The sequence below is a fragment of the Aquarana catesbeiana genome, linkage group LG01 (genome assembly GCF_042186555.1).
Source record: "Aquarana catesbeiana isolate 2022-GZ linkage group LG01, ASM4218655v1, whole genome shotgun sequence".
NCBI classification, from domain to species: domain Eukaryota; kingdom Metazoa; phylum Chordata; class Amphibia; order Anura; family Ranidae; genus Aquarana; species Aquarana catesbeiana.
Genome location: NC_133324.1, coordinates 311,843,862 through 311,870,567, shown reverse-complemented (window position 1 = coordinate 311,870,567; position 26,706 = coordinate 311,843,862). Strand labels below are relative to the sequence as shown.

The window sequence follows — 26,706 nt, the reverse complement described above, 5'->3', positions numbered from 1 at the left end:
GTGCTGCATAATTTATTCCTGTCATTCTACGAAGTATCTGAGATTGTGGCAACTGCTGGCAAAGTTGGTGATTGAGGCGCTGGACTGAGTCTTCCCTAATTGCTGTTGTGTTAGCCTGTTAGGCACATGTAGCGTATTGGGATCGTGGGCAGAATACCGCGCCCAATTCCAAATCATACTGCAATGCTGGCAAAATGCAGCCCATGTGTTTGTGTTCCATTTATTTTTACTGGCACCACAATGTGGTGTCTTTTTGCTGTGACTGTTGAGCAATTTATCACACAACAAGCATCCAAAACCACACCGTGTTTTTGTGCCACTAAAAATGAATGGAACACAAACATATGTGCTGCATTTTGCCAACATTACAGTGTGATTTGGAATTGAGGGCAGAATCACGGCAATTCTGCCCATGATCCCAAATAACTACATGTGAACAGTCAGGGCCTAATAGGCTAACACAACGACAATTATGCAGCCTCAGCATATTTTATACGTACAAGGAAGCCCAGGTTTTATTTAACTGTGTCCCTTAAGACCCTCCCACTATCATGTTTGGCCATACCCACTTTTTTGCTACGCGCGCCACAGATCACTGCCTCCCTGTCATGCCCCTCATTCTCAAGCTCGAAAGTTGGGAGGTGCGTTCTGTATGTATGGACTTTGCACAGTACCACTTTTTTTGCCTAGTATGCTGCATAAAAAAAAAATCAGTGAGTGTGCTACCTTCCACAAGATGGTGCCCCTTTACACCTGCCCAGTAAGAGGCTATTACAGTGCGCCACCAATCTCACTGGGCAATGTTCATAGAAACTGGAAGAAGGCAAAACTGAAATCCGGTTCAATTCTCAAGAGGATCAAGGATGTGATTGCTTACTATGAGCAACACATAGGTTTTCCTTTTTCCAATCTTTATGAATTTGACGCAATTTGTGTTATTTAAAAAGTACCTGCTGCTGAACCCCCCCGCCAACCCCCTTGTAATAGAAAAAAAGCATGACAGAACCTCTTAAATATGATATCTAGACTAAAATGCAATAATAAAAGAAAAAAAAAGTTGTCATTTGAAAAAAGAAAAAAGAAATGGCCCTTTAAGAGCTGTGGGCGGAAGTGACATTTTGACGTCGCTTCCTCCCTGCAATGGTATGTAGACGGGTGGGGGCCATCTTCCCCCCACTTGTCTCCATACCAAGGAAGGAGAAAGATCCGATCGCTTTTGCCGCTACCGACGGCTCTGGTAAGTGGCAGAGCGGCGGATGGGGTGGCCCTCTCCCGCCACCAATAAAAGAGATCTTGCGGCGAATCTGTCGCAGAGACCACTATTATCAGAAACCGGACTGCCCGCTGAAGAAGAGGATACAAGGGTTATAGCAGCTACCTTCTGCCATAACAAAGATATGCCTCTTCAAATTTAGGACATATATCAGGCGTGCGGCGGTCTGTAAGTGGTTAAACTGAATAGGTTGTTTTACTAGGTAAGGGTTCATACATACTTTAAACATTTTGCACGGAGTTGGGTTTTCAAATACGTTCAGTGTGTGGCACATTACCAGTCATCAGACAGCAGCTGTGTTTTTGGAATTTACTTCACAACTTGGTATCTTTATCATTGTTTAGCTGCCAATTACTACACATCATCATTGGCCTGCTATGTAGTTTTCTGTGTAGAGTAAACCTTTTTTTAACAAACAGGTGTAAAGGGTTGTAAATGTGTGTGCTATTTAATGTATTTCTTTCAATGCTGTTGTTAAAACATATTGGTGATTAACAAGATGCGTGTTTTTTTTTTTTTTTTAGTTGGAAGAAAGCAATTCATGAAATTTGATTGGGCAAACAATGCCGCTAACGTTCTAGGTTGTGACTGTGAGGAACTATCTACAGCTGTCTTTAAACATCACCTCAAGCAGATAATTGAACAGGTCACACTTGGAGCCAGAGGCAGCAACCAAGAAGATGAAGCTAAAACAGGTATGGGGATCTTTGTTTTGAATTAAATATATACATCCTGTATATTATTTTGACACATAGCATTCAATTATCTCTCCCATTCACTAGGTAAAAAAATATCCATCCATGATGAACTTTCATCCCTAACATTACTGCTGTGATAACAGAAGTTGGGAATGCTTGCCTGTCCCATATACATGCACACTCATCTGATATGACAACACTTTTAAAGCACAATTATTCTGAGCTATGCCTATACCAGCTACATGATGCCTTAGGCATGTCAGCAAACTGCATGTTTCACAAATAATATATAAGTTGTTTCAGCTGCATCATAAATGTATAATAATATTTACAAAAATAACATAAAAAATTGCATAGCATAATAATTATTTGTAACGCATACAGTTTTGAAGAACGTAATTAGTTCCCATAAATAAACCTATCCGACCAAAATACTTTTTCTCACAGTACATCAGAGCAATAAATGGAAATTATAATGTGATAATGCCTGGTTTTCAATATCCAAGCAACTCAGCACTTACTTTTTTTTTTTCCATATTCCCAAATTAAGAGATAATTTATTTGCATGGGTCTGTTTGGCCTGGGACCTCTGATATTTGCATGGCCATTATTCTTCTTGTTCCCATATCTGCCAAGCAGAGAACCCAGAATAGTTTGAAAGCTTATTTAAGGCGAGCTGTTTCCTAGCAACTAGCCCAGGTGTACAGACAGTCCTCTGCCAGGATTTCAAATGTGTGAGCATACAAACTGGCATCTAATAAAGAACATTTGGCTTGATTGTATTATGTATTCTGCTGCTTCTCTTCTGTATGACACAATGGATTTTGGCTGAGAGAAGGGCTTACAAAGTCTTTGGAAAACATGAGTACTATCACATGTCTAAAAAAAGAGAAAATATATATGCACTATATTGTCAAAAGTATTGGGACACCTGCCTTTACATGCACATTAACTTTATTGGCATCCCAGTCTTGGTCCATAGGGTTTAATATTGAGTTGGCCCACCCTTTGCAGCTATAACAGCTACAACTCTTCTGGGAAGGCTGTCCACGAGGTTTAAAAGTGTGTTTATGGGAATGTTTGACCATTCTTCCAGAAGTGCATTCGTGAGGTCAGGCACTAATGCTCTTCTTTACCAGCTTGTCAGTTTAGGTGGACAGCCATGTCTTGGTAGGTTTGCAGTTGTGCCATACTTTTCCATTTTTGGATGATGAATTGAACAGTGCTCCGTGAGATGTCCAAAGCTTGGGATTTTTTTTTTATAACGTAACCCTGTTTTCTCCGCTGCTTTATCTCTGACCTGTCTGGTGTGTTCCTTGGCCTTTATGATGGTTTTTGTTCACTAAAGTTCTCTAACAAACCTCAGAGGGCTTCACAGAACAGCTGTATTTATACTGAGATTAAATTACACACAGGGGGACTCTATTTACTAATTAGGTGACTTCTGAAGGCAATTGGTTCCACTAGATTTTAGTTAGGGGTGTCAGAGTAAAGGGGACTGAATACAAATGCATGCCTCACTTTTCAGATTTATTTGTAAAAACTTTGGAAAACCATTTATCATTTTCCTTCCACTTCACAATTATGTGCTACTTTGTGTTAGTTTATCACATAAAATCCCAATAAAATACATTTACGTTTTTGGTTGTAACATGGACAAAATGTGGAAACTTTCAAGGGGTATGAATGCTTTTTCAAGGCACTGTATGTGTTACCTGTGTTTCTTGCATACATGTGGTAAGGGACTCCAGAGTTTGTGGCTGATGTGAAGAAAACAAACTTTTTGTTTTCTCAGAATTTTAAAAAAGTTCACTTCTGGCTCCTGGTCAGAGGCTTTGTAGAGCAGTGGGTGTGATATAGCCTCCATTCCTAGGTATACATCTTTTCTGGTGGTAAGCCCTCATTATTACTCTCAGCTGTCCTTTTTCTCTATCTTTCTGCTGACAAAACACTAAAAAAGGTGCCTGCTTTTTAGAGGGCACCCTGTTAGTCAGGAACTGACATAAGTTAATTAGCGGCTCAGATAAGCACTTGTTTTAGTCTATAAACTTGCTGTACAAAGCCCCCTTGAATTGAAAATGCACTTGTTTGCTGGCTTGTTGAATAAGTGCAGGACAAACCTGTCTGGACTGTATTTGGTGCCTCTGTCTCGTGCATGGTTTACTGGTGCCAATATTAGTTAAGTGTGTCCTGCAATACATTCAGCAATATATTTTTTTTTTTTCTTGTTGGAAATTAATAGAAACCATGCTACAGGGTTTTACTATTTTACAAAGCCTGTGTCAACATTCTAAACAGATAAGAAAAATTTCATCAGGCTTACCTTTCGTCTACCGCAGGTCCCTCGCTGATGCTTGTATGTAAATACATCCACACTGGACTCTCACATGGTCACTGACCAGGGTTACCAATAACTCTGCCTGAACACAGATCTTATCTTTAATCATCACCTATTTGTCCGACTGCTGAAGGCTTCCTCAGGCTCCAGCTATCTCTAGTAGCCTTCTTCTAACCCTTATTCTCAGCTTTGATACCCACATCTACTGAAGGCCTTTGCTGAAAAAAAATATGTATTGTGTGAAAAATGCAATACCATAGCACATAACAATACATTATCAGGGCACATTTGGAATATACATTCAGTGTCAAGGAACCAGGGCTAACCAACTATAAACTCCTCTACAAGCAGTATATGTTTTTTTTAACAACTATGCGTAATGCCTTTGGTCATGAACAACTGAAAGTTGCTCAGAATTGACTGCAGTTTTGTATATCATAGACTGCTGACATAGGACCCACTACACAGCAGGTGGTGCCTTTCATTAACTTCAGCATTTTGTTATTATTCACAGTTTAAAGTGGGTATGTGCTCCTTTGCAGTGGTCCCATTGGCTCCCAATGCTATAGTGATTGATGATGAATGATTCCGTAAAATGGAACAAAAATGTAATATATTGCAGCTTACTTATCCTGAAATGTGGTTGCTGTCTTGTTTTAATTTTTTTTGGCGTTTTTTTTCCCTTATATTTACCTGATGGTCCAGACAATAACATTTCCTTTTTAGGATGTTTCCACTCTGGGTGGAGGAGCAACAGAGACACCTTTTGGACAGAAGCATTGTCAGTCTGTGGAGATAGTAGAGTAAAGCCTCCTACACACGTTCGGATTTTCGGCAGGGAATTGTCTGATGACAGACTGTTGGCCTAAAATCCGACCGTTAGTACGCTCCATCAGACAATTGTTGGCCAACTTTCCGCCAACAAATGTTGGATGGCAGGCTAGTAAATTTTTGGTAGACAACGGTCTGTTGTCAGATTTTCGTATTGTGTGTACACAAGTCCGTCACACAAAAGTCCAAAGTACAAACATGCATGCTTGGAATCAGTGCTCACAAAACACGACATTAGCAGTGCCCAAAGGGTGGCGCTCAAGAACTGAAATTCCACATAGTATGTCGCTATGTTTGTGTTTGTTGGCCGACAATTGTGTACCGTTCACGGCACACGCCCTTCGGACAAAAGTCTGGTGCTTTGTCTGCCAACAATCCTATCGTGTGTACGAGGCTTAAGGCTGGATTCACACCTATGCATTTTTAGTGCAGGTTTGCACTACATAACGTGTTCCATAGGAAACCATGTTAAATGGACTGTAGTGCAAATCTGCAAAATACAAAAAGCACTAAAAATGCATGGGTGTGAATCCAGCCTTAGGTGTACCAGCAGGTTTAAAGTGTAAGTAAACCCTCCTATCATTTTCAGCCAAGAAAGCTGCCATCTTTGCCTCTGTTTAATCTACATCTGCCATGATGCTGCACATGTGATCAGTTATGGAACCAGCCATTGGATGATTTGACAGTTTGGTTCAGAGCACAACCAATGGGAGTGTTACATTTCTGGCACGTGCCGGAAATGAAACTGTTTTATGGATGGGTTTACTTCCGCTTTAAGGCCTGATTCACACCTATGCATGTTGCAGTTTGCATATTCCAGGTGCATTTTGCGTTTTTCAATACACAGTTTTGATCCATTGAAGTCTATGGAACCAAAAACCAGAAAAAAGTCCCTGATCCTTTCCATAAAATGCACAGATGTGAACTACATCCATAGGAAACCATGTTAAATGGACTGCAGTTTGTTTCTGCAAAACTGAAAACGCACTAAAAAAGGCATAGGTGTGAATCAGGCCTAAATGGACTTGACTAACAAATTGAAGCGAACTCCAGTTAACACTTTTTAAGCAGTTACAGCAACAATTTTTTTTCTTTTAGAATAAAGGTTTTTTCATAAATTAATAAAAGCAAAACTTTAATATGGCTACTAAATTGAAGACATAAACATAATCTACCATCGTCCTATCTACTAGAAAATTGAGGCAGACATTTGGAGGCAGCTATGGTATGGCAAAGACTCACATACACAAGTATTACAAAAGTATAAATTTATTATGACATAAACATCATTTTTAAAGAAGTCCTATGAGGAGAAAATATACAATACATAGTATTAGATCTCTGAAGAGGAACTAGACAATTGGAGGTGTATCCATCCACCGATGGACCATGGATCTCGTCCCATGTCAGTTCAACCTCGCCTCGACATGTTTCGCGTTGTAACCACTTCTTCAGGAGTATGCTTCAGAAGATAATATATGTAGATATCTCTACAAAAAATAGACAGTATATAATCAAGCTTCAAGGACAAATAACAAACATTTAAATAATACAGATAGCATGGATTAGAACATGAGTATGGGGGCCAACCCCAATCTGCCATAGAGATGGACAGGTTCGAAATCCAGCGATCAAATACAGTACTATAGAGTATAATGTGCTTCCCCAAACATAAATATTCCCATTTAGAGTGAAAACAGGGAGCTTACCAAAACTGCACCAGACCAAGACACCAGGGCGTCTATAAGCCCTAAGGGCAACCTCCCGGGTGAGTGTGGGAGCCAAGTCAGCATATACAAATAGACAGTGAACTGTCAAGGATAAATGGAAAAGAGAATGATTAATGAATAAGGTAGCAAAAGAAATTGCTGATAGGATATATCTGCAATTAATATACTGGGCATACCAAAAATGTAAGATGTACATATATATATATATATCTCCATATCACAAACCTTACACCCCTTTAGATATTTGATAAAAGATTAGATGACGTTGAGGCTTATACGGATGGGTTTCACTATGGTGGCACTCAGCAACTTGATAATGTCAGAAAAACTGAGGAAAAAGGATAAATTATATATAAAATAATTTGTAGATGTACCAAAAGAGCCTCAAAGTCCTATAAATACCGCTGAGATTGTGAAGATAGAAAATAGCAGCGAAAGGACACCTGTAATATAATAATAACTTACCCTGTAATGATGATTATATTGTACAGGGTAGTTCATCATTAAAGGCAAAGATTGAAAACGGCATATGGGATGATTACAGAAATTGTGAACTAATCCATAGCCACAAAGTCCTGAAATATGAACAAATAGGTACATGTTTACCAATTTATTTTTGGTTTTATTACGACCTTAAGGGCACACTTCAAAAACCTTGAGCTGCCAATGATAAAATTATAGTCTACATTTTTGGCAGTGACTTTACTTAGTAACAGTTTAGTATTTATATTAAATACTGACATAAAAAGTGTTATATGACATGGACACTTTAGCATCACATTACAGTATAGCGTGCTACAAGATTCAGTACATAGAGCATCAGGCAGTGCCATGGCTAAGTGCTTAGTGCTTCTGCCTGGCAGCACTAGGGTTGCCAGTTTGAATCCCAACCATGGCACAACCTGCCTGGAGTTTGCATGTTGCTGTGCCTGTGTGGATTTCCTCCCACACTCCAAAGACAAGCGGGTAGGTTAATTGGCTTCTGTCTAAATTGGCCCTAGTATGAATGTGAGTTACCTTAGATTGTAAGCTCCTTGAGGGCAGGGACCTCAAGTAAATGTATAATAATGTAAAGCGTTGCATAAACACTTGTAATAAATAAATATATTTTATTTTTTGGGAGTCTATCCAAAAAAAAAAAAATACATTTCCAATTGTGCCCCAGATTTTAATTTTAATGCCATTGGGCCAAGCTAGTGGGGTTGATTTACTAAAGGCAAATGGAGTGTGCATTTTAGAGTTGCACTCTGCTAGTGTATTTGCTCTAGGGCTTAGTAAATGAGCTAAAGCTTCGCTTTACAAAGAATACCCGATCACATGGAAGGAAAATAAAAAAAACTGCATTTTTGCTTGCCCGTGGATTGGATGGAAATCAGCAGAGCTTTACCTCATTTACTAAGCCCTGGAGCAACTGCACTTACAAATTGCACACTTTTATTTACCTTTAGTAAATCAACCTCATTGTGCAGCTGTGTATTTATCTTGTGCTACTCTACATAACATGCATTTCATTTCTTCACCAAACATGTGTCAACCACATATTGGAAATATTAAGTGATGACTAAAAATGTAAATTGCTGATAGAGTAATTTGGCTCATTTAATGTTACATTTATACCTCAATTGTTTTGTTTAATATAAAATATGGAACCAGTGATTGTTTTAATCACTAGTATAAAAGCTGTAACTGTTTTGTTTCCCAACTTTTTTTTTCTTCACAGGACTCAAAATGAATGGAGTGGAGTGTGTTGAAGGGATGGCTGCAGGACTTTATGAAGAACTTTTTGCTGCCATTGTTTCCCTCATTAATAGGTATGTAAAAGACATGTGAAATGTTTTTTCATTTTTTTTTTAACAGATATGATTAAAGGTTATTGAAGGACCTAGTATGCTAGAAACGGTACATAGTTACATAGTTACATAGTAGGTGAGGTTGAAAAAAGACACAAGTCCATCAAGTCCAACCTATGTGTGTGATTATGTGTCAGTATTACATTGTATATCCCTGTATGTTGCGGTCATTCAGGTGATTATCTAACAGTTTCTTGAAACTATCAATGCTTCCCACTGAGCCCACCGCCTGTGGAAGGGAATTCCACATCCTTGCCGCTCTTACAGTAAAGAACCCTCTACGTAGTTTAAGGTTAAACCTCTTTTCTTCTAATTGTAATGAGTGGCCACGAGTCTTATTAAACTCTCTTCTGCGAAAAAGTTTTATCCCTATTGTGGGGTTACCAGTACAGTATTTGTAAATTGAAATCATATCCCCTCTCAAGCGTCTCTTCTCCAGAGAGAATAAGTTCAGTGCTCGCAACCTTTCCTCATAACTAATATCCTCCAGACCCTTTATTAGCTTTGTTGCCCTTCTTTGTACTCGCTCCATTTCCAGTACATCCTTCCTGAGGACTGGTGCCCAGAACTGGACAGCATACTCCAGGTGCGGCCGGACCAGAGCCTTGTAGAGTGGGAGAATTATCGTTTTATCTCTTGCGTTGATCCCCCTTTTAATGCATGCCAATATTCTGTTTGTTTTGTTAGCAGCAGCTTGGCATTGCATGCCATTGCTGAGCCTATCATCTACTAGGACCCCCAGGTCCTTTTCCATCCTAGATTCCCCCAGAGGTTCTACCCCCAGTGTATGGATTGCATTCATATTTTTGCCACCCAAATGCATTATTTTACATTTTTCTACATTGAACCTCATTTGCCATGTAGTCGCCCACCCCATTAATTTGTTCAGGTCTTTTTGCAAGGTTTCCACATCCTGCGGAGAAGTTATTGCCCTGCTTAGCTTAGTATCGTCTGCAAATACAGAGATTGAACTGTTTATCCCATCCTCCAGGTCGTTTATGAACAAATTAAATAGGATTGGTCCCAGCACAGAACCCTGGGGAACCCCACTACCCACCCCTGACCATTCTGAGTACTCCCCATTTATCACCACCCTCTGAACTCGCCCTTGTAGCCAGTTTTCAATCCATGTACTCCCCCTATGGTCTATGCCAACGGACCTTATTTTGTACAGTAAACGTTTATGGGGAACTATGTCAAATGCTTTTGCAAAATCCAGATACACCACGTCTACGGGCCTTCCTTTATCTAGATGGCAACTCACCTCCTCATAGAAGGTTAATAGATTGGTTTGGCAAGAACGATTCTTCATGAATCCATGCTGATTACTGCTAATGATACCGTTCTTATTACTAAAATCTTGTATATAGTCCCTTATCATCCCCTCCAAGAGTTTACATACTATTGATGTTAGGCTAACTGGTCTGTAATTCCCAGGGATGTATTTTGGGCCCTTTTTAAATATTGGTGCTACATTGGCTTTTCTCCAATCAGCTGGTACCATTCCAGTCAGTAGACTATCTGTAAAACTTAGGAACAACGATCTGGCAATCACTTGACTGAGTTCCCTAAGTACCCTCGGATGCAAGCCATCTGGTCCCGGTGATTTATTAATGTTAAGTTTCTCAAGTCTAATTTTAATTCTGTCCTCTGTTAACCATGGAGGTGCTTCCTGTGTTGTGTCATGAGGATAAACTGCAGTTTTGGTTACTGAAGCCCCCCGATTGACTCGTGAAGACTGAGGAGAAGAATAAATTCAATACCTTCGCCATCTCCCCATCCTTTGTAACCAGATGTCCTTCCTCATCCTCAATATGGTCTGTCCTCCCTTTTTTACTGTTTACATACTTAAAGAATTTCTTGGGATTTTTTTTGCTCTCCTCCGCTATGTGTCTTTCATGTTCTATCTTAGCCGTCCTAATTGCACCCTTACATTTCTTGTTGCATTCTTTATAAAGTCTGAATGCTGAGGATGATCCCTCAACCTCGTATTTTTTGAAGGCCTTCTCCTTTGCTTTTATATGCATTTTTACGTTGGAGTTAAGCCATCCAGGATTTTTGTTCGCTCTTTTAAATTTATTACCCAATGGGATACATTGGCTAATGCCCTTATTTAATATGCTCTTAAAGCAAACCTATCTCTCCTCCGTATTCTTTGTTCCTAATATTTTATCCCAATTTATGCCTTTTAGCAAGGTTTGTAGTTTAGGGAAGTTGTCTCTTTTGAAATTCAGTGTCTTTGTATTCCCTTTATGTTTCCTATTTGTGTGATTTATACTGAAACTAATTGACCTGTGATCGCTGAAACTGGTTTCAGCCACCTCAGGTTATTGTCCCTATATTGTATGTGATGAAGCAGAAGCACCACCTACAGACCAGAGCTTTCAGACAGTGGAGGAGAGCCAGAGCTGGAGAGTCAGGTAAGTGATAGAGTCTCTACATCGCTCTCTTAGACATAACAAGCATTTAACCCTTGTAGTGCAGGGAGTTGGCACTGCAAGGGTGGATTTTTTCATTTTCCTGGAGTTGGGCTTTAATACCATCACGGGTCTTGATCAATAAATTACACATATATATATATATATATATATATATATATATATATATATATATATTATATATTGCAGTCTATTATTATCACTAGGACAGTTCTTTTTGTTTGCCCCCTTAACATGTCTTTGTTGCTATTCTACGGGTTTTTATGTGCACTTTCCACTTGTTACAACATAAAAAGCTATACTATAAAAATATATTTTACTACTGTTTGCTTTGTGTGAATACACTTTGTTAAATTCAGTTTAAATAAATAGGGATCACTGTTCTACATCAGTATTCCCCAGTTTTAGCATTTCTTCTCATGTTTTTAAAACAATGTAATATTTGCCTATAAGCATCCTATACATTCAACAATTGTTGTTTAATATTATGTACTATATTGTAAGACAAAACTCTAGCTTCACATGTTTTTGTCCCATCTGCTTCTGCCACTGGCGCATTGTGAAAAATTGTGCGGCTCTTTAATTATTTTCCCCTTCCCCTCCCCACTGTGTGCCTCTGAATTTTCATAAAGTGGTAGTAAACCATTTTTTTTTAACCCTCTAAGACAATGACATAATGTGCTAGTATACATCGCATACTAGCACATTATGAAATACATACCGTAGAATGAAGCTCTCCAGTAGTGTAATGTCATTGTTGAAGGTGCATCTTCACCCAGTCTTCCTTCCAGGTTTGCATTCTCAGGCCGTCTGATTGGCCACGGTGTTATGACGTCACTCCGGGAGCATGCACATGAAAGGTCACAGACCGCGGCACGGAGGGATGGCAGGGGTATGCCGTCCCTTCAGAGTTCATACGCCGGTAATGTCACTGGCTGCATGCAGTGTGAATATCTCCTAAACCATGTAGGTTTAGGAGATATTCACTGTACCTACAGGTAAGCCTTATTATAGGCTTACCTGTAGTTACAAGATCAAAAAAAGTGTTTACTTCCACTTTAAAAGGATATTATGGCATGCACATTTCCTGTCTGTGCAATGCCCAGTCTCCCACAAGACCCATTTAGATATGACCATTTTAGATACCCCTCCTTGGGCTTCCTGGCCAATCAGGTCTCAGGACCTGCTTTCTGATTGGCCAGGAGGAGAAGCAGGCAGACATTAGCGAATATTAATTCACTAATGTCACACAACTGGGACTGCTCTAATTATGTGCTTCTAAAAAAAAAAACAAAAACAAAAAAAAACAAAAAACATTGAAATCCATGCGTCCGACACCCTGCATGGAGATTAGGGGTCAGGCACATGGATTAGGGGGGCGGCGCCCCTGCGCCTCTAATGGCATGGCCGCCACTGCCCAGCTGTGTATTAGAATGGATAGGTATGATGTCTGCAAAAGACCAATCATTGTTCCTGTAGGCATTACAGCTGTGATCTACTGGATGCACCTCACTCTTCTGATCAGCCAGTACACTGCAGGATAAAATGGATGATCCCTTTTTTTCTCCAGAGTTAAGGCAGAAACTCTCAAATTAATGTAAAAATAAGGGCAGGAAGCTGCACTAGAAGCAAAGGTAGAGTGGTAGAGTATAAGAATATGGATTACTAGAGATTGGAGTTCTTTAACTTTAGATATCTTATTCATTCTAAAATTTTACAGTACATTGGACACAAAATGATAGTAGTAAAAAAAAAAAAAAAATACTTATGGGGTCCCTACCCAGATAGCAAGCAATTGTGCTTCAAGTTTGAAAATGATTTGCTAAGCTATTGCTAGACTTGCTGGGCTTTAAAAGTTTGTTGCACAATTGCAGCAAGTCCTCATTGCATGACTCCAGATCAACCTTCTTTGCAAACATTCTAAAAGTCTGCTGCAAGTTCTGGTTCAGTTATGTTGTGCAATAGTCATCCCACCACAGGGGTCACTGTGGCTGATTTTTCATGCTGTAGACTTGTAGAGCTCTTGCTGTAGACTCACCACTGCAACTTTGCTCCTGCTAGAGACTTGGCATGCAAATTTGCTACAAATTGGAAAGGTGTCAACTAGAACTTGTGCTTCAAGTGCTCTGCAAGTGTACAACTTGCCAGTAAAAATGTGCAGCAACAAACTTACAATTCAACACTGCCACAAATTTGTGGCAAGTTATCTGGGTACATAGGCCAAAAGCAACTGTAGATTAGTTTGCTAAAACTTGGGCAGATGATCTAGATCCCTCAATAATGGTAAGATACTGTATGTATAACAATACATATTGTATAAACACATAATCTTTGTTCTACAAATGTGTTCTTTATACTGAGTGCATCCTTGGCAAAGGTTTCCCACAGCACTATGAGGATATTCAATAAAGCTCTAATAACACTTTCTTGGCAGTATGGCCCTTTGAATTGGCCTGCACCAGACTCACAAATCCCTTTCACCTGTTTTTGTAGTATTACCAACAGGTAGATTCAGGTAGTTTTTAATAGTACTACTTTGCACCAATATCTCTGACTCTGTATACTGTGTAGTAGGCAGCAAGCTCCTCCTATCCATGCCTGTCTTCACAGATGACAGCCTCCTAGCAACCAGTGACACTGACAGTGGGCAGAGCTTGAAGGGTAAGCTGAGACACTAGTTCCTTGTCAGGTCTGTGCTCTCTTTGTGACAGCAGGCAGAGGGTGGATTATATAGCGAATAGCGGGCTTTCTATTGGCTATAGATCTGCCCACTGCCTGCTGTCAATAACAAGGGGAGCAGAACTGATTCGGAACCAGTGTCTCTGAACCTCCATCAGGCTATATCCACCCAGTTTTAAAAATCCTTGGCTTCTGTGCTGTCTGTCAGCTGCACTGAGGATGGAGTGACCATATGGCACTGTGCCTTACTGTGTCCCTGCCTATGGTGCTTGCCCTAAATTCATGTACCTGTTTTGAACAGGCACATAAATCTGTCACCTGCCTCAACATTTTTTGTGAGAAGGCAAGTCATAGAATCTGTTTCTGAATTCCCCTATATGGCTTTTCAAAGTAGAGAGCAGAGCAGAAGTTTTCTATCTCCAGGCATAACAGCTCTTAAATAAGCCCCAGGCAGTGCTATATGGAGAAAGGAGTGGCTGTTCTGACTCCATTTACTTGTGAGTGTAAACATTAGCAGGAGCTATTGAGTTCAGTAAATAACGCACCTTTGCAACAGGTAAGCAGAGTCTGGAAAACTGGAAAAGTGAAAAGATGTCAACAGCCCTAACTGCTAGCTAGATAAAAGAATGAAAAATATCTATATGCAATGCTTCCTATTTAGAGTGCTTTCACCCTCACAGCGCCCGGGCGTCGGTGGTAAAGTGGTGCTATTTTTAGCGCCGCTTTACTGACGTTTTAGCGGTGCTATTTGGCTCCTAGAGGGGCATTCTTAATCCCCGCTAGCAGCCGAAAAGGCTTAAATCCACCCTCAAAACACCGCTGCAGCGACGCTTTGCTGGCGGTATGGCAGCGCAGCCCCATTGATTTCTGCAAAGGAGCTGCTGGAAGGACTTTTTGTGATGCACTAGGGCTTTCACACTGGGTTTGCAGCTGAGGCTTTTTTCAGGCGCTATGCAGGCCTCCAGTGTGAAAAAAGCCTCCAGTGTGAAAGGGGTCTTATGTGCCTAAATAAAGGAAAATATGTTTAGCATTTCTATTTTTTAGTCCTGACCATAAATAAGCAAAAATGCTTTATATTTCCATTAAAATTAGCTGGTGAATTGTCACCTCAAAGGCAGGAGAAAAGTTAATTGTGTGTCAATGAAAATAATATAGTATTTCTTCTTCTAAGGTCTTTGTCCTCCACTTTATTGACATTGGCTTCCATTATGGTTGTTGATATGCCTGGATTTCAGAACCCACGCCACCAGAAGAAGGAAAGGGCTGGCACATTTGAAGAGCTATGCCATAACTATGTACATGAACGCATGCAGTGTCTGTCATACAGGAACACATTCAGCATACCTCTGGAGAGGTTTAGAGAGGTGAGATTAACTGAAAACTTTCAGGAAGTTATCATGCTCACACATAAAACTCAAGATATAAAAAAATAATAATTTTTAACTGTTAGAAACCTAACACAGATAATTTTTTTGTTATACATATGATACACCGCGGCACTAAACATTATTGATACTGTTATTCACAGGAAAATATTGACGTGATGTTTGATATGCCAGAAGACTCTCCATTCCCCACTGTATCGCTCGTAGACCAGACATCTTCACAAGTAAGTAACTTCAATTGTTTAGGTTGTATACTGTTAAATTCTCTCTCCAGTGAGCAGATATTTTCTGACCAACAAATTTGGATGGGTGCTGTTGAAAGTCCATCATGAGTGGAAATGGCTTTAATTTTCACAAATATAGGTTGTTCTCTAACACGGGACATTTTTTACAAACTCTCCTGAACGATTTAACTTGACAGATAGTAACCCACATTTAAAATGTCCGTTTTGCCGCATTTTGCAGAGTTTGCGTTTAAAATCGTTTAAAAAAAAGTGTATATATTTTTTTAAATAGCCAAAAATGAAAAAACGCCTGTAAATGAAACACGGCCAAATGCGAGTTACCACGTTTAGCCACATTTAGCCGCATTTAGAAGCATCTGGCGCTTGAAATGCCTGTAAACTCAGCTTCTGAACGCATTTTTTTGCGTTCCAAAAAATGCCTCTAAACTCAACTGCCTAGAAACGACTGTAAATGACCTTGTGCAAATGGACAGATAAGATAACATAGAGGAGAGTTCAGGGGCAGCTGAAAAAACTCCCAACTGCTCCTAAATGTCTATTTACCAACAGCAGTGTACATGAGGCCTAAGTTATAGTAGAGCTATAACCAAAATATCTTTTGATTTCCACAAGAGGAACATATACAGCAAAAAAACTCTTTCTTTAAAAGATGTCAGGGTTGCTTTAAGGTTCCAGCTGGGGAGTTTTCTCCTAACTTCCGGTGTAAGTGACAATGGTCATTCAGATGCCGTTTGATTGGTAATCCTACTTGTGAAGACCTAGTCCGCTATTAAAGTATGACAGAGATTCTAATCCTTCCTCATTCCACTCAAGTGCTTTATTTTAAGGAGGAACAAAGTACATGGATTTTGTTTACCTTAAGATGAATATGATTATAGTATTCAGCAAACAACCAAGACAGAGATATCACTTTGGGCAAGCTTAGCCCTTGACTAAACATTCTATACAAAGCATACTATTAATTTGACTCTTCTCAACTGTGTAATTATTATCTTGACAATTTTGCTCTTAGCTTTTGCTGTCTTCTTGTTAGGCATAATTGTCCTGTGAGGGGCCTTATGCTTTAGAGAATTACAATAACCAGTATAAGAAAGGTGGTGGACTTAAAATAGATATTTGTGCTAGTATACATGGACAATTTAGTGCCAGTGCTACTGCCTTATGCCCTGTACACACGGTCGGATTTTCCGATGGAAAATGTGTGATAGGACCTTGTTGTCGGAAATTCTGACCGTGTGTAGGCTCCATCACACATTTTCCATCGGATTTTCCGACACACAAAGTTTGAGAGCAGGATATAAAATTTTCCGACAACAAAATCCGTTGTCGGAAATTCCGATCGTGTGTACACAAATCCGACGGATAAAGTGCCACGCATGCTCAGAATAAATAAAGAGATGAAAGCTATTGGCCACTGCCCCGTTTATAGTCCCGACGTATGTGTTTCTACATCACCGCGTTTAGAACGATCGGATTTTCCAACTACTTTGTGTGACCGTGTGTATGCAAGACAAGTTTGAGCCAACATCCGTCTTAAAAAATCCTAGGATTTCATTGTCGGAATGTCCGAGCAAAGTCCGACCGTGTGTACGGGGCATTAGTCTGCCAGTAATTTCACCGAAATAAAAAGAAAACATGTATTTCAGCCATGTCCTTGATTAGTGAAGATTTGTGACCTTTCAGAAAGGCAGTATTCCAAGCAAGAACGGATTACACTGATCCTTAAAAAGTTTTGTGATCCTGGCATTGTACCTGAAAGTAACCATTTTGATGGAAAACAAATTGATTGTCCATAAAGGATGCTTTGGGGGTTTAAATTATACTTCAGTCATTCACACAGTGGTAAGGCTCTATGGTATATTGGGTTGTGTACTTAAAGGAAGTATATTAGAAAGTATAATATTTTAGCGAATATGTATTCTAATTTATTTTTGCAATGTTTAATTTAAAAAGGACCTTGCATACAAATGTTATTTCATAATTAGCCCCTCCACCCCACCACGCTAAAAAAGAAAAAAAAAAGTAAACAAGTATTTCAAGAAAATCATGTGCTGTGCAGGAGAGCATTCTTGTGAGATTTGAGATCCTCTAAAACTTTTTTCCCCATTTTACATCCATTGTTGTATCTCAGTGACTGCATGCACTTGCCCTTGTGATGGCTGAATGTTATTTCTCAGGGCTGACTTCCTGATGGTGACAGTGGGTCATTGTTAAAGAGGACCTTCAGCTTACCCGCCCCCTATTTTTTTTTCTCTGCTCCCACTTGCCTGAGGGTGTGGTAAGCACAGATTGAATACTCACCCAGCCACCGGATCCAGCGTTGTCCTGTTGATATCCTTCTGTCAACAGACACCATTGGGTTCCACGCTGCCATCTTGCTTGTGACGTCATGGTGATGACACAACGCTAGGCACCTACTTCCAGCATACTGAATGAGAGACTAAAGGCCTCCTGGGATATGGGATGTGCATATCCCAGCAGTCCCAGCGAGCACTGTGCATGTAATTTGTCTAGGCAAATTCCGTGCATTGAGGGGTGGAGCTGAGCTGGAAAAAAAAGGTGAATAAAAAAACCCTCCCATATTTATGTAGAGGAGGGTTGGAGTGGGGGAACTCGTCAAAACTGGTTACGTTCGGTTTTAAGTAATGTGACTTAAAGCCTAATGCCGCGTACACACGGTCGGACTTTTCGTCTACAAAAGTCCGACAGCCTGTCCGACAGACTTCCGGCGGACTTTCGGCGGACTTGCAGCAGACTTTCTAACGAACGGACTTGCCTACACACGACCACACAAAAGTCCGACGGATTCGTACGTGATGACGTACACCGGACTAAAATAAGGAAGTTCATAGCCAGTAGCCAATAGCTGCCCTAGCATGGGTTTTTGTCCGTCGGACTAGCACACAGACGAGCGGATTTCGGGTCCGTCGTAGTTACGACGTAAAGATTTGAAGCATGTTTTAAATCTAAAGTCCGTCGGATTTGAGGCTGAAAAAGTCTGCTGAAAGTCCGGAGAAGCCCACACACGAACGGATTACCAGCCAGCTTTAGTCCGTCGGCGTCCGTTGGACTTTTGTAGACGAAAAGTCCGACCGTGTGTACGCGGCATAAGTTTGGCCTAAATGACAAATATAAAAATCAGCAGAGGTAACTTACATTTAGTATGATGTGTCCCTTGTGCTGATTCTTCTTTGTTTAGGATACATTTTCATCTTTCCTGACTATGCTTGCTCTTCCTGCCCCACAGTGCCAATCATTGGAACTGTACTACAGTTTCTATGAAAGACACGGGATGGGTGGATGATTGATAGGTCTGTCCCCTTTATTCATATATCTTGTGTTATTCATAGAGGCTGCAGTATGGCTTTCATGAATGGCACAGCAGGGTGGAAAGCGCAGGAGCTAAACTTAGACTTTAAAATCTGCATTAGAAGACAGTGTGATAAGGTAAAATGCAGGGGCACAATTAGGAAATAAAGTTATGTCACCCCATAACAGAAAATGCTTGAACATCATACATGCCAAATAAATTCATGCAAACATTTTAAAGGGCTAGGCCACCAACTAAAAAGTGATATTTTAGTTGGACAATCGAGTCACCCCCTGGTTTTTATATGATAGTCTAGTAAGGATAGATCTTTACCATAATTTCTGATTCTATTATTAACCACCTGGGAGTTTTAGGTCTTCTTACCCACCTCTGTGTGTTCTTAGCTTTGCCAATTTCTTTCTTCATAATAGTAAATAAATTTAATCCAATTGAGAACCCCCTATAATTACAGCTACATATGTTTCCCAGGAGCGTACACAAATATAATGAATCACAAGCCAAATGAACACAATATGCCTTCCGCTGGTTCTCTACCCACGAGGAAAGCCCCTGTAACATTTTTCACCGGTAAAGTGCTTAATTATATGATGGGCTTGATGTGCTTTTTCAGTAATCCAGCACCCAACAGTAGTGTTTGTATTGGCCAGTGTACTTAACAGGGGCATGTGAGTGGTACTGCTTTTTATTTGGTTTATGTGAACCCCTCATAATTGCCAAACCCAGGAACACAATGCAGAGATTTCACCAAAAGAGTCCCAGAGAGATATACAAAACGTTCAGTGGTTTACCTCTCCAACATCTACCAAAAATAATAAATTAAAATAAAATATCAGTTTTCAGTAGACTGCCCATAAAGTAGAATTAAATTTTCTTTTCACAGCCAAAATAATGTTGCAAGCATTGTGTTTTGGCATTAATGATGTTGTTGCCATTTATTTGAATAGGGCTTTCACATACTTCCCTCCACCAAAATAATCCTTTACATTATCTAATGTAGCACCCTCTATTGCTAGAATAGTGTAAATAGGTTTGTTAGTGTAGGTGAATTGTTAGCTTGGCTAAGAGCCAGACTGGGTTGAATCTGGATCAGGGTAAGTGACTCAGGGAGGCTGGATGACTCATCAGGCAGCACCTCTCACACCCCCCTACTTGCTGGAACCTTGGAGAAGCTTCCAGAAGAATAGGTAGGAGGTTAGGAGGAGCTGCCTGGAGTATTGAGGAGGGCCCAGCCAATGCCCAGGAAGTGGGCTGGCAGGGGGTGGGCACCTCTTAAGTACTCTGGGTCATCCCAGCAGGGGCCAGTGAGTGTTGGGTAGGAGATTGAAGATTGAGTGCTGAGGAGGCTGTCGGAGGCCTTTGAGGGAGCCCCCTAGTCTTGGGGGGGTACCTTGGGCCTGGGGTGTGGGTGCTGGAAGGACCCTCTACAACATAGAGAGGATCCTTCCAGGAGGCACGGGAGCAAGGAGAGGACAGTGGGAGCAGGTCATCACATCTGGGAGATCTCCTGAGTTGCAGCCTGGGAGGACTGAGAGACAGTCTGGGAGCACTGGTGAGTGACAGTCTGGGAGGACTGTGGAGAAGTAGCCAGGAGAGCTAGTAAGAGGGGCAGCTGCAGCCAGGTGATCTGGCAGTGCCTGAAGAGGTAGTGCTGGGACCAGTGACCACGGGAGGAAGTTGGTGATTTGTGCTAGTGGTGTCACTCCAACCTTTACAAGTTTAGGGGCCTACGGTCCCTGCCTGTAATGGGCCTTTGCTGTTAACTTTTTAAAGATTGATATCACTGAGGATCTGCAATCAAGTGAGTGCTGGAGGAAGAGGAGTGTATATAGCTGTATATAGGAGAGTTGTCCCTGAAGAGTTTGTTGCTAAAGTCGAATGGGTATCCCATCATTTCCCACCCCCATCCAAGTTTAATAACCTCTAACTAAAACACAAAAACAAAGCTGCTGGACTGTTCACTGTCTCAAGTGTGCCTGTTAAGATTTGATGTGCCTGGCTGTGCAGGGTGGAAGATCCTAGTTCATCTGCGGCTCCTTAGGGGGTGTGCTACACTAACATTAGTAGACTTTTGTATCAAAGGTTTAAAGATTTAAAGTATTGGCTAAAAAAAAAATGAAACTCAGCGGCTACAAATGCTGTAGCTGCTGACTTTTAACATAAGGACACTTACCTTCCTAGGTATTCTGCGCCATCCTCACCCGAGCTAGTTCTTTACTAGCCTTTGGGTTCCCAGTGCTGGCATCATAACTGTTGGCAGCTGGCTATGCAGCTTTTGGCTTCACATCTGGTTGTCCACTGCGAATGCGTGAGTCCCGATGCGCTTTGTGAATGGTCCCACAGTCTACTGGTACCCGTGACATGTACCTATGGTACCTGTGTGAAAGAGAACTTTTTCTTGGATCGCCTCAGCAATCCAAGTGGAAGTGATAGTAGATACCTGTCAAAACTAGGTACCCCCCCCCCCAAAAAAAAAATAAAAATAATATCCCAGATATGGTGAGGGGTTGGGGACTTAAAGATGAACTCCATGTATGGATATTTTATACATAGTGACATTGGTCCAGCTTGGACCAATGTCACTATGCATATACCATACTTTTCTGATGCCTCTGAAAGCTGGAAATCACTGGTAGACACCACTACTCCAGTGCTTTCTTCTTCCTTCCAGATCTGGCTTTAAATGGCTGCCCTGCTGCATTCTGAACACAGGAGGTCAGCTGCTCAGCACATGTGCTATTCAGAGAATGCATTACATATTCAGAATGCATGCAAGTGTTTTCTAATTGGAAGAGATGGGAAGTGTGATGTCATCATCCTGCATTTCCACCTTGTTCAATCAGAAAATAATTTCATTCAGAAAATGCAAAGTATTCTGTAATTGGTGCCGATGCCGAGCAACCCATCTCCTGTGTTCAGAATGCAGCAGAGCAGCTGTCCAGCACTGGACCCAGAAGAAGGTGAAGATCACTGGGGTAGTGGTGTCTAATTCAGTGACATACAGCTTCCAGGGGCATTAATCAGGTATGGTATATACATAGTTTGATTAAACCAAGCTGGACCAAAGTAACTATGTATAATATATCCATACTTGGAATTCTTCTTTAACCACTTCAACAACGGCCTATAGCAGATTGACTGCCAGGTGGTTCTGTTATCCTGACTGGGCATCATATAACGTCCAGCAGGATAACATGCCGGCGCGCGCCTGTGGGGGCACGCAGAGCAGCGATCGTGAGTGCGGCGTGTCAGTTTGATACGCCGCATCTCCGATCATGGTAAGGAGCCTCTGACAGAGGCTTCTTATCATGTGATCAACTGTGACCAATCACAGCTGATCATTGTGTGAACCAGGAAGTGCCGGTAAACGGCATTTCTCGGTTCGCGTTGACAGGGAGAGCCGATTGGCGGCTCTCCCTGTCAGAGGGGGGGTCTGTGCTGATAATCAGCACATTAATTATCAGCACAGCCCCCATCAGATGTGCCAATCAGCTGCCAATGAGTGTCCAATAGCTGCCAGTCAGTGCCCCTCAAAGTCTCTCAGTGCCCATCTCAGTGCCCATCTCAGTGCCAACAAGAGTGCCAATCAGTGCCAATCACAGTGCCAATCAGTGCACAGCAGTAACACATGTCAGCACCTCATCATCAGTGCTGCCCATCAGTGCCATCTATTAGTGTCCATCAGTGCCGCCTGTCAGTGCCCATCAGTGCCGCCTGTCAGTGCCCATCAGTGCCACCTATCAGTGGCTATCAGTGCTGCCTATCAGTGCCCAGCAGTGCTGCATATCAGTGCTGCCTATCGGTGCCTATCAGTGCTGCATAATAGTGCCTCCTATCAGTGCCCATCAATTCTACATATTAGTGCCAACTCATCAGTGCCCATCAGTGCCAACTCATCAGTACTGCCTCATCAGTGATGCCTCATCAGCGCCCGTCAGTGAAGGAGAAAACAAAATTTTATGACAGAAACTAAGAAAACCTTTTTTTTTTCAAAAATGTAGGTCTTTTTTAGTTTGTTTATCAATAAATAAAAACCCCAGAGGTCATCAAATACCACCAAAAGAAAGCCCTATTTGTGGGAAGAAAATTATAAAAATGTAGTTTGGGTACAGTGTAGCATGACCGCGCAGATGCCATTCAAAGTGCGACAGCGATGAAAGCTGAAAATTGTCCTGGGCAGGAAGGGTTGAAAGTGCCTGTTATTGAAGTGGTTAATGGTGGGGCATACTGAGAGATGTAGTGCATGTACTGTAGTGTATTTGATATGAACCAGTGCATTAGAATGAACTACAGTTTAATTATCCCAAGACTATGGAAATGTAATCAATCGTTCTATGTTCCTTTTCTGTCATTACCACATTTTGTATGTATTGATCAAACTCTAAAATCTTAATTAACCTACCAGACCTTATAGCCACAAATGATATTATAGAACCATGGACTCAGTAAAGTGAAGCATGGGTTACTGTAGAGCAAGGTTCCTAGGTAAAAAAAAAAAAAATCAGCTGAAAGCAGCTGAACAGTTTTGCTTTATATGCCCTATGATTACTAGCTCCTGTAAAACTTTAAAGCATTGCATTTAGACTGTTGTTTCCCATTTGCTGGCTGTTGAATAGCATTGATTGATAGGCAGAGAAAGTAATGGCATCTAAAAGAGATCACAGTTCACTAGCTGGTGAGGACAGAAATACAATATAGAGCTGTTAAAGTGCATACCTAGCAAGTAGGACATCTGTTTTTTTAACAACCCCACCTATATTAGACAAACTTATTTTTAGCAAAAAGCATCAAATGAAAGAAATATTTAAGGCCGTAAACGAAACACAGAAACTAATAATTGTAATGTCACCTGACACTGGTATTTTTTAGAGTGTTCTCTTATGCCGTGTACACACGGGCGGACTTTTCGACCGGACTGGTCCGACGGACCGAATCCGGCAGACAATCCGATCGTGTGTGGGCTCCATCGGACCTGTAATGGACTTTTTCGGTCAAAAATCTGATGGTCTTTAGATTTGGAATGTTTCAAATTTGTCCAACAGACTTGAGTCCAGTCGAAAAATCCTCTCGCTTGTATGCTAGTCCGATGGACGAAAACCCACGCTAGGGCAGCTATTGGCTACCGGCTATCAACTTCCTTATTTTAGTCCGGTCATCACGTACCAATCTGTCGGACTTTGATGTGATCGTGTGTAGGCAAGTCTGTTCGTTCGAAAGTCCGTCAAAAGTCCATTGAAAGTCCGTCGGGAAGTCTGTCGGACCAGTCCGGTCGAAAAGTCCGTCCGTGTGTACACGGCATAACTTTAGTGTTCAGTACCCCCTTATATTGGTGGTTAGTGTAGTGTCCTCTTATAGTGGTGGTCAGTGCAATGTCCCCTTACATTGAGAGCCAGTAAAGAAGTGTCCTTTTTCATTGGTGGTCAAGGAGTATCTCCTTAGAAAGTGGAGAAATGCTTCTTTCATTAGTGGTGAATGGAAAGGTGCCCTCTTATATTGGTGAATAGAAAAGTGTCTGCTTAAATTGGTGGTCCCATAAGTTCTCCCATTAAAGTAGTGATCAGTAAAGTGCCCATTTAGAGCCCTTTCACACTGAGGATGTATAAATTGAATCCGCGCTGTGGATAGGGGTACTTTTAAAGATATATGAAGAGCTGCTGCCTCTACACGTATGATTCCACCTAGGTGAAAAAATACTGGAATGGGAACAAAAAGCGAATGTAGGTGTGGCGCTGCTCTAGTATAGTACAATTATAGTGGTAGGTCACCCTTCTGTACCTTGTATGATGACCTGACTTAAATGTAGGGACTAGATATTTTAAGTTGTATATACTGTTTTGCAGGAGTTTGGTTGTTGTGTGTGTGAATCTAAATCATACAATTTTGTTGCTAAAAATAACTTCTAAGCAATCACCCTTATTCAAAACATGGTATGTGAACAAATGAATAAACTTAATAAAAGTATGAGGCCCGATATGTGATATAACCTTAAGAGCCCGATTTGTATTTGCTTTCCATTGTACTACACCCTCTGGTAGTTGTTTTGCCAGATTATTATAAAATGGTGTGGGTTACTTCTCTTAGGTGTTCTTCTGAGTAGGAATGGTTAAATATACGAATGGAAATCACAGTTTTATATCACATACCTTTACGCCTAAGCTGAAAGTGAAAAAAATATATTTGCTGGTTGCAAGTATATAAATATTTATAAATAAAGTGCTTTGTGCTAAATTAAATTATAAGTGAAAAGTTGATTTTTGGTGACATTCAGTGGAAATCACAATCCTATATATATATCATATACCATTGCATTATAACTTCCAAGTGCAAAAAATGTGCTGATAATAAAGTGACTTGTGCTTAAAAATATTTTAACAAAGTGACTTGTGCTTCAGTAACCCAGTACTCGCTGGAAAAAACAATATATGCGTTTTCTTTAAGATGAAAAGTCTTTTTAAATATAGTTCAAAGGAAAGTAATGTTTTGTTTTTAAACCACTTCTTGTCCAGGTGCTGGCTTTGTGATGGTGCTTCTAAACCGTGCTCTTATTATGCTTGCACTCAACGGATCAGAACACCCCTGCAGGGGTATAGGCAGTCACAGTGTCTGCCACTGTGTAGCAGCCCTGGATGTCCCCGGTCAGTGCTTTAAATGTTGGTTTAACGGCTTAGAATCTGTTCACTGCCCACAAGTCTGCACAGCTGCTGACATGCGTTGTTTTTCAGCAGCTGTGCTGAAATATATATATATATATATATATATATATATATATATATATATATATATATATATATATATATATATATATATATTTGTGATTTCCACTGAATGTCACCAAAAATCAACTTTTCACTTATAATTTAATTTAGCACAAAGCACTTTATTTATAAATATTTATATACTTGCAACCAGCAAATATATTTTTTTCACTTTCAGCTTAGGCGTAAAGGTATGTGATATAAAACTGTGATTTCCATTTGTATATTTAACCATTCCTACTCAGAAGAACACCTAAGAGAAGTAATCCACATCATTTTATAATAATCTGGCAAAACAACTACCAGAGGGTGTAGTACAATGGAAAGCAAATACAAATCGGGCTCTTAAGGTTATATCACATATCGGGCCTCATACTTTTATTAAGTTTATTCATTTGTTTACATACCATGTTTTGAATAAGTGTGATTGCTTAGAAGTTATTTTTAGCACCAAATTGTATGTTTTAGATTCACACACACAACAACCAAACTCCTGCAAAACAGTATATACAACTTAAAATATCTAGTCCCTACATTTAAGTTAGGTCATCATACAAGGTACAGAAGGGTGACCTACCACTATAATTGTACTATACTAGAGCAGCGTCACACCTACATTCGCTTTTTGTTCCCTTTCACACGGAGACACTTTAAAAACGCCCTAAAACGCCTTAGCGCTATTTCCACGTTTTTACTGCGTTTTTTACTGCATTTTTGGGGCACTCGTGGTAAAATTACTGCACCGCTGTGGGTGTTTTAATGGTGTTTTTCAAGCGTTATTGAAGCATGGGTGTCAAAGAACAACCCCACCTCCCTACATCAAAATTTCAGTCCTGTTGTTGTAGATGCTCTCTTTTCTGTTTGCATGTTTACATTTTTGTGAGATCATATGGCTTTTCTACAGCTCAGGGCAGATTATAGGCGCTATTCAGACGTTTTTACAGTGCTTTCAATTCATTTCAACGGAGGGGGGCGTTTTTGAAGCACTTTTTTCAATGCCCAAAAGCTGCTCCAAAGATGCTGCTTGCAGGACTTTTCTCAACGCCTCAGGGAAAGGGTCCATTGAGATGCATGAGATGCATGGGGAGTGTTTTAATAGCGCTATTTTAGCACTAAAACGCCGCAAAAACGCCTCAGTGTGAAAGGGGTCTTAAAG

General features: G+C 40.6%; 1 protein-coding gene across 3 annotated transcripts in view; it reads left to right on the top strand.

Annotated features, from left to right (window-relative positions):
• Positions 1-26,706, top strand: part of MYO18B (myosin XVIIIB) — an 885,307-nt gene that overhangs the window by 268,167 nt on the left and 590,434 nt on the right. For all 3 annotated transcript variants that reach the window (XM_073629436.1, XM_073629428.1, XM_073629423.1), the window contains 4 exons: positions 1,798-1,968; positions 8,591-8,681; positions 15,009-15,201; positions 15,366-15,446. In XM_073629436.1, the coding sequence (XP_073485537.1) occupies positions 1,798-1,968; positions 8,591-8,681; positions 15,009-15,201; positions 15,366-15,446 (536 nt within the window). The remainder of the gene's footprint in view (positions 1-1,797; positions 1,969-8,590; positions 8,682-15,008; positions 15,202-15,365; positions 15,447-26,706) is intronic.